This window comes from Pleuronectes platessa, chromosome 19 (assembly GCF_947347685.1).
Source record: "Pleuronectes platessa chromosome 19, fPlePla1.1, whole genome shotgun sequence".
Lineage (NCBI taxonomy): Eukaryota > Metazoa > Chordata > Actinopteri > Pleuronectiformes > Pleuronectidae > Pleuronectes > Pleuronectes platessa.
The window spans coordinates 2711782-2725819 of record NC_070644.1 but is presented as its reverse complement, the minus strand read 5'-3'; the positions used below and the strand labels follow the sequence as shown (position 1 = coordinate 2725819).

General features: G+C 40.9%; 1 protein-coding gene across 2 annotated transcripts in view; it reads left to right on the top strand.

The window, feature by feature from the left end:
- LOC128424835 (calcium/calmodulin-dependent protein kinase type II subunit beta) overlaps positions 1 to 14038 on the top strand; it is a 45039-nt gene extending 31001 nt beyond the window's left edge. For both annotated transcript variants that reach the window (XM_053411256.1, XM_053411257.1), the window contains 5 exons: positions 6813 to 6861; positions 9312 to 9387; positions 11735 to 11829; positions 11914 to 12150; positions 12701 to 14038. In XM_053411256.1, coding sequence (XP_053267231.1) covers positions 6813 to 6861; positions 9312 to 9387; positions 11735 to 11829; positions 11914 to 12149 — 456 coding nt within the window. In that variant the 3' untranslated portion in view covers position 12150; positions 12701 to 14038. The remainder of the gene's footprint in view (positions 1 to 6812; positions 6862 to 9311; positions 9388 to 11734; positions 11830 to 11913; positions 12151 to 12700) is intronic.

Here is a 14038-nt window from a genome sequence, read left to right as displayed (position 1 = left end):
CTAAGATATATATAGTTTTTTTTGAGTGAGTCATTTTCAATGTCACAAACACAGGGAATGGACAGCAGCAGAAGATCTGTGGAGGTGGAGGCCACCACATTGTAGTTGTTCTTTTATCAGAAGCGGTTTTGAGAGTTTAGACTTAGGTGTCTCCGAGTTACTTGCCGACTTTGTTTCGAACGATTCTTCTCACCTCAGATGGCAGCGATGCTGAACGGTGGTGTGTCAAAATAAGGACGCAACAGAAGAAGGCTGCGAAGATGATGGAGCATAAATTGAACTGAATGCTTCCTTACGCCTCTGGCTGGTTGGCTGGCAGGATAAACAGCACGGCAGAGACCTTCAAAGGGGAAATGCTGATGCTTAAAATTCTGCGGCTGATTTTTGCCCTTTGATTTTCAGTGACACTAACAGGCAACTCTAATTCCAGTTTAATGCAGCCGACGGGGGTCACCTCAGTAGCTACAGAAGCTCTTACCCCAACCTTACTCAGGAGTGTAGAGCTGCAGTGAAGGTTTTTCATTAGATGTAATGACAATGAGACGTAGGCACTTCATCGTCTGGAGACACAAACACTGTTAAACTATTTTTTTTTAATTTGTCTTGATTGGAAGCTCATGGATCATACTGAACCTAAATATCCGGTGATCAAAAATGGATAATTAATGATTTATTGATGATTAGTATGGGGTCGGAAGTATAGCTGTTGTCTCTGCTAATATTCTTACATCATCTCTGACTCCAGTTAACTCCACTACTCTTTTCTTCTTCACTCATTATTGACCAACATTTCATTATTTAATTTTTTATTTTGTCCACCACAGTCGTCAATCACAGGCAAAACAATGCTGAGGAAAAAAATGAGCAGAAAATAATGTTAATTGGGTTCAAGCATGAAGTTGCCCCAGCGCGATCACATTTGTGTGTGTGTGTGTGTGTGTGTGTGCTGTGGTTGGTTATGTCCATAAGTCGTCCTTTCATTTTTAATGTATATCTCGTGTAACTTTCTTATGTGTGTCGACCCTGTGTCTTTTTGACCTCATCATGCTCTGCTGAAATGAGGCAGCCGGATGTTGTTTTACTCTGGAGAGAAACATTAAGCGACCCTTATGTCCGTGGGAGGACCACACTGAGTTTGACGAAATGGATGTGATGCTTGTGTCTTTATATCTGACAGATGTTGCAAAGGTGCACATCTGTCACTGGTTTAATTTCCCATCTGCCGATCCAGCATCCACAGCCAGTGAAAATGAAAAAAGCTCAGACTTGAATATCCGAACTCTGACTTGGGTTCTGTTAGATCTTACTGCAGGTATAAAGGAACTGCCATGATTAATAGTACAAAACCTTTTTGTCTAATTAACTCTGTAGTCAGAAACGCAGGGCAAAGCTTTTTGGATCTTTGGTGTGTCTGCTCTCTCAAACCCTGGAAGTTGGACGGCTGCACTCTGCTCTTCCTACCCACTTTTTATTTCTCCAGAGCACTGTGCTTCTGTCTGCTATTTTTTTAATCTCTATTACACTTTTTTTACACAGTAACCACCCACTTTACAGCCAGCAGATGGTACCTCTCACCATTGCTGCTGAGCACTAATATAGCACTTTGTGTTTCCTGCACAGCCCCAGACACACAGCACGAGAAACAGCATAGTCAGCAGTCCCAAAGGCAACACCACAACTGCTGCACTGGTATGCAGCCCTGTGTCTGTCCGTCCGTCTGTCTGTCAGAAACACGGTCAAAATGGTTTGTGTGTGTGTGTGTGTTTGTGTGAGAGAGAGACATAGAGACAGAGTTTAAGGATAGATGGTTGTGCTGTATTATTTTTACTTTGTGTATTAAATCAGGTTTCACAGCTTTCAAAGGAATAGTTTGACACCTTGGGAAATGCACTTTTTCTTTTCCTTGCCTGGAGGACAGTGGAGCAGGCTGTAAACTTGTCAGAGCAGAGTCTTGTCTTAAAACCTATAAACTAACTGAAATGGAAGTGGAGACAGTGCAACTTGTTTCTGTTGGCTGCTCCAATACTTTCAGCTGGGATGTCTGCCTGACACAGTTGACAGCAGCTTGTCAGTAGCAACACTCTGCAGCAGGACTGCTTGACATATATATTATTGCAGTTATCCTTCAAAATGTTTACCCTCATCAATGCTGCTAAAACTTTAATCTTGATGATGTTTTCCTACACCTGACATCTATTGCACTTCTGTCCGTCCTGGGAGAGGGATCCCTCACATGTGGCTCTCTCTGAGGTTTCTACGTATTTTTACCCTGTAAAAGGGTTTTTAGTAGTTTTTCCTTACTCTTGCTGAGGGTTAAGGACAGAGGATGTCACACCATGTTAAAGCCCTATGAGACGAATTGTGATTTGTGAATATGGGCTATACAAATAAAATTTGATTGATTGATTGACTCTCGTTTGGATTGGATTTCAAAACTGAGCTATGACAAACTAACCTTGCCGGCTGCTGGATATCTCATAAGTCAGGATTCCTTCTTTCAAGGCTCCAAGCTATTGGCTTGTGGCCAAACCACAGTGGTTTGTCAGGGAGGAACCCCCGGTGTCTTAGGCCCCCCAGATGCGTCTTGTAATCGGATCTAAGATCGGATCTCACTTTCCCGCCTTATATGCAAATAGACACGCACATTATTTTCACTCGCAAATATTTAATGCATGGAAGCAGAAGGAGAAGAAGAGGATATCAAAATAACACAGACAGAGGCTGAGCAAATCACTTCTGTTTGTCGTTGTTGCCTGTTGCTACAGTTTAAATGACCAGTATGTGTACAGTGCCTTGCATAAGTATTCACCCCCTTTGGACTTTTCTACATTTTGTCATGGTATAACCACAGATTAAAATTTATTTCATCGTGAGTTTATGTAATGGACCAACACAAAATAGTGCATCATTTGGAAGTGGGGGGAAATATTACATGGATTTCACAATTATTTACAAATAAAAATCTGAAAAGTGTTGAGTGCATATGTATTCACCCCCTTTACTGTGAAACCCCTAACAAAGATCTGGTGCGACCAATTGCATTCACAAGTCACATTTGCAAGTCACATAATTAGTAAATAGGGTCCACCTGCAATTTAATCTCAGTATAAATACACCTGTTCTGTGACGGACTCAGAGTTTGTTGGAGATCATTACTGAACAAACAGCATCATGAAGACCAAGGAGCTCACCAAACAGGTCAGGGATAAAGTTGTGGAGAAATATGAAGCAGGGTTAGGTTATAAAAAAATATCCAGAGCTTTGAACATCTCTCTGAGCACCATAAAATCCATCATAAGGAAATGGAAAGAATATGGCACAACCGCAAACCTACCAAGAGGAGGCCGTCCACCCAAACTGAAGAGTCGGACAAGGAGAAAAATAATCAGAGAAGCAACCAGGAGGCCCATGGTTACTCTGGAGGAGTTGCAGAGATCCACAGCTGAGGTGGGAGAATCTGTCCACAGGACAACTATTAGTCGTCTACTCCACAAATCTGGCCTTTATGGAAGAGTGGCAAGAAGAAAGCCATTGTTGAAAGGGATCCATAACAAATCCCGTTTGGAGTTTGCCAGAAGCCATGTGGGAGACACAGCAAACATGTGGAAGAAGGTGCTCTGGTCAGATGAGACCAAAATGGAACTTTTTGGCCTCAATGCAAAACGCTATGTGTGGCGAAAACCCAACACTGCCCATCAACCTGAGCACACCATCCCAACAGTGAAACATGGTGGTGGTAGCATCATGCTGTGGGGATGCTTCTCTTCAGCAGGTACAGGGAAACTGGTCAGAATAGAGGAAAAGATGGATGGAGCCAAATACAGGGAAATCCTTGAAGAAAATCTGGCCCAGTCAAAGCCCAGACCTCAATCCAATAGAGAATCTATGGCAAGACTTGAAGATTGCGGTTCACAGACGGTCTCCATCCAATCTGACTGAGCTTCATCTTTTTTGCCAAGAAGAATGGACAAACCTTTCCATCTCTAGATGTGCAAAGGTGGTAGAGACATACCCCAAAAGACTTGCAGTTGTAATTGCAGCGAAAGGGGGTTCTACCAAGTATTGACACAGGGGGGTGAATACTTATGCACCCAACAGATGTCAACTTTTTTGATCTCATTATTGTTTGTGTCACAATAAAATTTATTTTGCACCTCCAAAGTACTATGCATGTTTTGTTGATCAAACGGGAAAAAGTTTATTTAAGTCTATTTGAATTCCAGTTAGTAACAGTACATAATGGGGAAAAGTCCAAGGGGGGTGAATACTTATGCAAGGCACTGTACGTGTTTCTGCCTACACAGGGGGAAGTCGGTTGAGGAGGCGTCCTTAAGTGTGGCCAGGGCCACATTCACACCACTAAATGAATGTTGAGTCTTTCGGCTAATTAACCACCTCTGAATTTTGGTCTGGCGTGATTGTGTCGCCATCTATGAGTGCGTTCACACCTGTACTCCAAGCTGTCAGCTTGTGATCGCATGCAGCACATTATATTAGCAGGTTCGTACGGGGTCTTAGGTGTGATGGCTGCATGAAGCAGCTGTTAGCATTAGCAACAATATCAACTCCTAAAGAAGTTTGTGTAGATGCTGCAGTTATATCAGCATTTCTTCAATGAAATCAAGAAAATGCACTGCAGGCTTTTTTCAATGGCAAACAGGTTTTAGCTCTTCTTCTAAGTGGTTTGAGCGAAAGCTATGGACAGTGAGTGACAGATGCTTTATCCACAACCGTCCAAGTATTTATTCGATGAGCCTGCCCTTAAACAGTTTCCAAAAAAGTCTTTCCAGTTGGTTATTGCATCCGTTTAATGATCATATTTACTCTGGGGTCAGTCTCCTTGACATCAATGATGAAATTTGAAGAAAGTCTCCCGAAAGATAGTTTTTGGATTTCCTACTGATTACAAAATGAGATTTCTCGTCTTTCTCCCTTTATGAGTGCTGTAATTTGGATTTTATGACCTTGGACAAAGCTGTGCTAGCTGTTTCCCCCTGTTGACAGTTGTAATGCTAAGCTAAGCTGACCGTCTCCAGCCAAAGTCTTAGCAAGAACACAAGTTAGTGCATTTCCCAAAATGTCCCACTTCAAAGTATTTAATTATATAAAACAGATACTGTATGTTCCACAGTTTACAATGTGTAGACTCATGTCGTATGAACTTTGGATGTTAGTGTATTTTATTTTCCAAGATTTTTTGCAGACTGCTGACAGGTTTAATGTTGACATGACATTGGAAATATAAAACAATCTCTTTATTGTAGTTAAAGGATAAGTCTGGTGTTCTTCGTCTTCTTCTACATTTTCATTACTGTCTAAACTAAGGGATGTAAAGACCAAAACCAACAATGTGATTGTGCATTTCAATATTGTCTCACTTTACTACTTTGTCAATGAGCCATTGTAGGTTTTAGCAAACATCACTTAAGAAAAAACGAAAAAGCGCTTTTTTTTGGGACTATTTTCCGCAGCGGATCAATCTGCATTTGGTGGCTATCTAGCATGGTGTGTGAGGCATTGATTCAATTAAACCGCACTTTGTGTGGGTTCATGGTGATGACAGAACATTTCTCCCAGTGTAATAAGTGGAAATAAATGTAGCTCTGTAGCTCAGAGGAATCGCACACTGTACATACACACACTTGTCACTAGATGCTTTCCTTGTTGGTTTTGGTATTTTACGGGATTAATCAACAACAAAAAAAACAGACTTAATGTATGTTTAGGTCATACAATGTCACATGTAGTTACTTAATGTATTATTTAATGTCGTAGAGAGAGTTGAGTTTAATAACATTGTTTTAGATCACTCATTCTGATTGATGGTTTCATTCTGAGACATTTAGGGATTTAAAATCACCCTGATGTTTATGATCATCACTCTGCTATTCAGAACTTCTGCTGAAATTGAAAATATTTCACTCCTCTCTCCCCGTTTTCATGCACGAGCTGCTCTCTATTAATCTTGTTTCTCAAACTTTCCTCTTATAAATCATTCCCTCATTCTCCTCCTCACTTCTTTATCATTCATTCACTTCACACACTCTTTTCACTCCTTCCTACCTTCCATCCTTTCTTTCTTTCTCCCCATTCTTCCTACAGGAGCCTCAGATTACTGTTATCCATAATCCAATAGATGGGACCAAGGTACATCTCCCCTCTCTCCAACCATCTCTGAAATTCTATCCCGTTTTTTACATTTGTCATCGTCGTCCTCACCCTGTTTCTCTATCTATTTGGGTAAAGCCGTACTGTCTTTGGAAAAACCTGTTGTTTTGCAGGATGTGTGTATTTCATTGAGAATCTTCTACGTATTTCTGTGTGCATCTTGGTGTATATTTATGAATGAGCGAGTTCGAGTGTGAGACGGTGGAGCTGTGACCCCTTGGAGGTGTTTTGTTGTCTTACACTGCCCCTCTGTGCTCAGGCAAATGGAGCTCAGTGGTCGCACTGCTGTTTGAGCAAGACTTTCCACCAGATTAACCCTTTCCTAGTGTTCAGACCGTGTGTAACAGTGGCTCAACGTCATGTGCTGTACAGTCACCTGTGTCCGTCTTTGGTGATTTGTCTCAATCCACAGACGGGATTGTGCCAGTGTGCTGCTGAGTCACACGCTCATCTGTTGTGTTCTTTATCTTTTTTGGCAAATTTGTGGCATTAAGTTACAGTCAGATGTGGTAGATATGAACAAGGTATTGTGTACGTGTGTGCATGCATTTATAAGTGTGTGTGTGTACTTGTGGGTGTATGCATCTGAAAGGGCGGTTACATTTTTTCTGAATAATTGAAATTTGTGTCTGTGCACTTTGCAGGGATCATCGGACAGTAGCACCACGACTATTGAGGATGAAGATGTGAAAGGTAGGTTATACACACAGGGGGAGGGATACAGTTCATGAGATGAATGCAGACGTACTGTTGATAACCTTTAATGAAAGTGAAAGCCAGCTGAGGGGTGATGCATACGCTGTGCATGCTGTGTCAGCCAATGCTATACAGCTAATAAACTGTTGGGCGTGTTTCTTTTGTTACTGGTTGCAGTAGTCTATATAAGCTTTAAGTCATGTCTATAGTCCTCTAGGATGCAGAGATAATTTATTTTTGAACTATGTATGACATCATTTTCTGACTTCTTCATGACATTCCTGGTCATATGGCATTATATGATGAGGAGTGTTTTTCTGATCAACATTAACTTTTGATCGTCTCTAATTATCTATAATTACAGAGATATCCTGGAAAGTTTTTTTGACACTCCCCTGGACCAATTAACTCTGATAGTTAACATTCCCATCAAGATAAGTCCAGGTGTTAAATTATTTTGTCTTTCGGCCATTCAGGGTAATGGTGATGAAAATAAAATAGATTAATACATAATATGAATTTTAAGGGGAAAAGTCTTCAAAGAGTGTCTTTGTGTTTCCTCAGTGGACACATTAAAGCACATGACTGACTGTGGGTCACCTCCACTTTGGCAGGACTCAGAGCGCTGTACACTATCATTACCAAAATAAAGAGAGAATAGAGTTGAAGCGTGGGTCACACTATGTGTGCAGCTAACACCTCGATGGATTGTAAATACAGTAAAAATGTCGCTGAAACACTTTTTGTAGACTCACCATAAAAACAAGAGACCTCAGTTTAATGAAAGAATTTAGGTTTACGTCTAATTTAGAGTTAGTTTTCCAATTCCAAATAAGATTATAAATCTTTGACCTATCACTGTATCTGACAGGGTTAGATCTTAATTAATTTCTAATTTAACACATGATTCACTATTTGGAATTGTATTACATAAATCATTACTTTTTAATTCAGGCGTTTGTAAATATTTCAATGAGTTGAAATTTTAGATCGTTTAAAAAGATTCTGGAAAAATAAGTGTTGAATCAGTTACATCCATTAATGCATTAAAAAACCTCTATGATAAAAACTAATTTCAGTTTGGTTAAAAGAAGTTTTCAGGGACATCACTTTTGCAATTAGTAATTGATCTCGGAATGAACGCAGACTATGCAACCAACTTATAAAAGATAATGACTGAGATATGGGGGATACTTGACTATGATCTTAACCCTCAACTTTAGACTGCATTACAGATTGAAAATATATCTTTCCAACACAAAACATATGTCTGTTTAAAATTTGATAAAGTCATCACACAAGCCCAGTTTCAAGAAAGTTATGTCAGCAAACACACATTTAATTTAAATTCCGCAGAGTCAGGCTCTCTATGTGTGCATAAATATGAATAAGTATATTAGTTCTGGCCATCTGAAAAAGTGTCCCTACCAAGATGAAAATCAAGTCCACACACCTCATCTGGACCAAGATATAAAAGATTGCCTGGAATGGAACTAATAAGGAAATCACATGTAATTCGAGGTGATGATATGAAAATAAATAAATAATTCCATTCACAAGTAAGACAAATATACCAAAAATAAACTCTAATATTTTGAGAGAAATTAATAAATAAGTAAATAAATGTAAATGCTATAACTTACTGGGCAAATTGTTTCAATCAGCCCCTGATTAACCAAAATAAAACATCTCATGAAAAGACAAACCCTGACAAGACATAGACATTATGACTGAAAGTCTGTATTGAAACTGGTTTCAATAAGAGAGAATGTCCGGAAAACAGGAGTTGAGTAAACTAAAATCCTGTCGTTAAAATTGTTGTATTATAAAGAAAAAAGAGAAAATGTACTCCAAACAATTTTTTTTTCTTTTTCTGGGGCATATTTTTATGTGAAATTGATTTTTCTACTTTTCTACTGACTATATATTTTGTATTAACTGTGGAGAGAGAGAGAGAGAGAGAGAGAGAGAGAGAGAGAGAGAGAGAGAGAGAGAGAGAGATAAGCCTTCCTTCCTCTCAGTGTTGGGAGGAAGCGAGAGGAGGACACAGTAAATCTGATCTAAAAAGCTGAGACAAAAATAGCTTGATGAGCTCAAGCACCTCACATGCAAACCAGAGATATGAGTGTTGAGGGACCGAGGTGAGTATTCAGCTGCTGCACCTGTCCTACTAGGGTAAAAGGGAAACCCCAGGACTTCCTGCATGGAAGTAGTTTTGTTTAGGTGTGAGCCAGCATGGAGGAGACTCCCCTCAGAGAGCCACTGATGACAGAGAGGTGACTGACGATGAGTAACAAGCTCTTAGGTGCGTTGGACCTCGGTGTGCTTCTCAGTGATTGTGAGTGAGTTTGACCCGAGTGTTGGGTTAGGGTTAGGGTTAGAGAGAATCAGTTAGCACAGGGATGCAGCCCAACTGTTCTCACAGCCCTTCTGTTTTGTCTCCGCAGCTCGCAAACAGGAGATCATAAAGATCACAGAGCAGCTGATCGAAGCTGTCAACAACGGGGACTTTGAAGCCTACGCGTGAGTCCATCACTTCTCTATCAGTTTTTTGTTGTTCCATGAACAGACACCTCATCAGCTGCAGGAAAAGTACGATCCCAAAGCTCCCCTCCAGCCATAGAGTATGGAGCCAGAACAGTCTCAAAAGGATTAAATGCACACAGAAATGAATACATGCGCAAAAAAGATCCACAAATGCATTTTCAATGCACACACAAATATGTTTCATTCCATATATAAGTAAAACAAATTCACATGTAAAATATAAGATTCATAAACATATTTCCGATGCACACACAAATAGAAAAAAAATTCACAAATATATGCATGTAAAAGTATTTGCAATCTTCATCAAATACATATTTGGAGCTTGTTACATTCATATATAAACTGTTGGACCTGCATTTACAAAGTGCTTTTAATTTGTAAACCTCGCTGCATTTGTGTGTGAGACTTTTGAGACTTTTGAGACTCCCCTGACGCGACTCTGTTTCACGAATGCATTTTTTCTAAGAGGGGATCGTCTGTAGCCAATCAGATGTCTCACTCCTGTACAGCCAATCACGTGAGTGCCATTACACGACGTCATTAAAACGCCCGCAGGCAGCCTGGAGGTTTTTAGCCCGCCAGCCAATAGACATAGAATTAGTAGACGCTGATCCCCGGCTCCTCACACACAGTGAACGATGACAACAGAAAAGGGCTGTTGATGACGCGACAGTTTTGCTGAAATAAAGTGACACCCAGCGGGTCAAAGTGCTTATGTTATCGTGTCTTAACGCAGCGGTTCCCCGGTCTTGTTTCCAAACTGCGTTGCTAATTCAACAGCTGCAACAGCTTGAAGCTACACGGAGGCAGCTAGCTTCCCCCCCAGCTCCCACACACAATCAGCACGGACACCCGATACTAACTACTACCAAGTGTTTGCGTCTAACCTGACGGTGTTTGAGAAACAGTGTCATGAGAGCCTTGGGATTAAGTCAGCGGGTTTTGGCGCTGTTTCCACCGAGGTTAGCATGGTGGCTAGCCCGCTATCCCCGTTATCAAAGTTCGTTATAACCGTATGTGACCGTACACACATGAAGTGCTCTAACCAGCCACAGTCAGCCGGACAACGCCGCTGATTAGTGTGACAAGTGTGTTGAGCCAGTGGCGTTGTCCGGCTGATTGTGTGTGGAAGCTGCGGGGGAAGCTAGCTGCCTCCGTGTAGCTTCAACCTGTTGCAGCTGTTGAATTAGCAACGCATCAACTCACGTGATTGGCTGTACAGGAGTGAGACATCTGATTGGCTACAGACGATCCCCTCTTAGAAAAAATGCATTCGTGAAACAGAGACACGTCAGGGGAGTCTCAAAAGTCTCAAAAGTCTCACACACAAATGCAGCGAGGTTTACAAATTAAAAGCACTTTGTAAATGCAGGTCCAACAGTTTATATATGAATGTAACAAGCTCCAAATATGTATTTGATGAAGATTGCAAATACTTTTACATGCATATATTTGTGAATTTTTTTTCTATTTGTGTGTGCATCGGAAATATGTTTATGAATCTTATATTTTACATGTGAATTTGTTTTACTTATATATGGAATGAAACATATTTGTGTGTGCATTGAAAATGTATTTGTGGATCTTTTTTGCGCATGTATTCATTTCTGTGTGCATTTAATCCTTTTGAGACTGTTCTGGCTCCATAATAGAGAACCATTAATCTGACTGACATGCTAATGTCTTCTCTCTTTGTATTAAAAGATTAAAGTAAAAGTAATTACAGTCATTGTTTTATCCCCACAGAAAAAAGAATAGAGGCAGATTGTGAAGGCACATGTGTGTGTGTGCGCGATACTTTCACATACATCTTTGTGAGGACCATTTTGAGCCTAGTACCTACGGCGTGAGGGTCTCGGCCCTCACTTTCTGACACATTTTAGATGAGCTGTTTGAGGGTTAAGAATTGCTTTTAGGATTAGGGTTATAATTTGTCCATCACTTCTCTATCATACAAAACTACTTAAGTAGTGAGTCATAACGTTGAGAGAGTTCAGTTGACTCACTAACTAAAAAATAAGACATAACGAATCAGAATTATGATGCTGAGTTACAATATTTACATCAAGATTACATCTTCTGGTATAGTGACATGAGATTGTGGACATGCATTACATTTTGGTCCTGGTTTCAAAATCGTTTAAAGGGATAGTTCACTGAAACATGAAAATTCACTCATTATCTAGTTACCACTATGCCGATGGAGGGGTGGGTGAAGTGTTTTGTGGACAAGCACTTAACCCTTAAAGAAGCCAATTCAAAAAAATATATATTGAGTCTATAATAATAGTTTTGAGGTTCGTATTCTGACCTTTTGCAGGAAGATCTGCGACCCTGGCCTGACCTCGTTTGAGCCCGAGGGGCTGGGTAATCTAGTGGAGGGAATGGACTTCCATAAATTTTACTTTGACAATCGTAAGTTTACATTTGAATCTCTTTCATCTGATAATTTTAAAAGCTACGTTCTGTCTGAATATGGACAATCCCCTCTCCCATCAGTCCTCTCCAAGAACAGCAAGCCCATCCACACCACCATCCTCAACCCCCACGTGCACATGATCGGAGACGAGGCTGCCTGCATCGCGTACATTCGTCTGACGCAGTTTGTCGACGGGCAGGGCCGGCCCCGCTCCAGCCAATCAGAAGAGACCAGGGTGTGGCACCGCAGGGACAGTCGGTGGCAAAACGTCCACTTCCACTGCTCAGGAGCTCCTGCTGCCCCTCTGCAGGGATAAGGTACAAAACATAGTGTAACGTATTATATTGTTTATCAGAGGCATAGACTGTACATAAAGATAGACATCATGATTTAGCTTCACACAAAAGTGAAACCCAATCATCTTGTTTGCCACCTGGTTTTCTGGTTGCAGTATAAATCATAAACCCTGTCTCCTCCATGTTAGTGGGGGAGACACGGACCAAACTAAAATGTAATTTTTTAATTTGGGCCATGATGGTAAGTATCCCTTGTACGTTTGAAAGTCTTCGGCACAAATTAAGTTACAGGTGTACAATCTATACCGCCAGCTGATGTTATCAGTTGTTAGGGACATGTCTTCCTAAAAGTACAATACTTTATTTTTTTCTCTCAAAGATGGTTTCTGTCATTTTAAGAAGTTCTTATCCCTCTGGTGAATGTTTGTTGTCAATTTGTTTTTTTATTAAGTATTTAATGCTGATGGACAGCCGAGACTGACTCGTGATTGGCCGCTCTGTTGTTAGGGCAGGCCCTTGATAAATGACTTGAAAAGTAAACAAAAAACAAAACTTATCTTTCTTCCTCCAGGTACGCGACACTGATGAGGAGGTCAAGAGAGGCAGACAGGGAATGGGTGGATAATCTAAGAGAGAAAGAGAGACGCGGTGGTGAGAGAGAGGCGGAGGTGGATGGACGTTGAGTTTAAAGAGTCTGATTATGGGATGGTGGCCGTCCTCCGTCGCCCCACACACCCAGCTCGCTCTTCTCTCTCTGTCTCCCTACAACCTCGACAGCAGACGGCGACAACGAAGCTCCCATCGCCGAAACCTACAGTACAGCAGAGGGCGTATCCATCAGCTGCTAAAGGAGACTGTATAGTCCACATCTTGTGTCCTGTCAGCCTGTATGTGGCTGCAGTCTGACACCGCAACACACCTGGACAACACCCCCTGTGTCCTGTGCTCCAATGTGGCACCCTCCTGTTCAAGATCTCCCCTCAAGCATAAAGTTATTGTTCCTTCCCTCTGGTATTAATATGGCTGCAGTCTGTCATTGTGCTCTTGCGACTGTACAGTGTATTTATGAGTCACTCTAAACCATTCCTCCTGTTATTGTCTTCTTTTTTAAGACAAGCATGACTCCTACCTGTTATTCTTATAACCTGTGGCTGTTTTTCTGCACGAATAGGGCTGCCTGTGTGAAATGAACAAGCCACGTGTCTCACAGAGAGAGAGACCAGTGGGTGTATTTAATTATCTGTTTTGTTTAGTCATTCAACAGAGTTTTTCTCCCTCTTTCCTCTGGAGTGTAGTGGACCCCAAACCCACGCCTCTGTGTTAACCGGGCCCCTCTGAGCCACTCTGTAAGACAGTGAAAACCATGCAGCATGCTAAGATATTAGTGTCGCTCTTAACCGATTCTCTATGTACTGAACATTGCAAGTTAACTGCTAAAATTATGACAATGGTTGACCTTCTAGTATCACTGCTGTTTATGTAAATTTCCAGTTTCTCCGTGGTGACTTTACTCCAACTATGCTGTAGATGGTATTTAATTGCATGATATTCAAGTTAATACATTGGTTAGTTGGGTGTTATCGTGCATTTTGTTGATTTGTCTCCTTTTGGACTTAACTGCTGGTGAGCTATACTCTATTGCCTCTATTCTCTGGGCTTTGTAAGTGCATAAACTATTTTTTTTGTGTTCATAGCATAGTGTAGGATATAAGGATGCAGGTGGTGATGATAACAGAATATGCCTTTTAGAGAAATGCTGGGTCCAGATCAGATTTTATTAGAGACCAAACCCAGGATCATAGTTGATCACTTTTACCTTTTACAATCAAAATGGCCCTGACAGGCTTCACATCAGGGGGTTAGTTGTTTATTTTAAGTGAAGAAGAAATGCTATGTGTATTAAGAATGC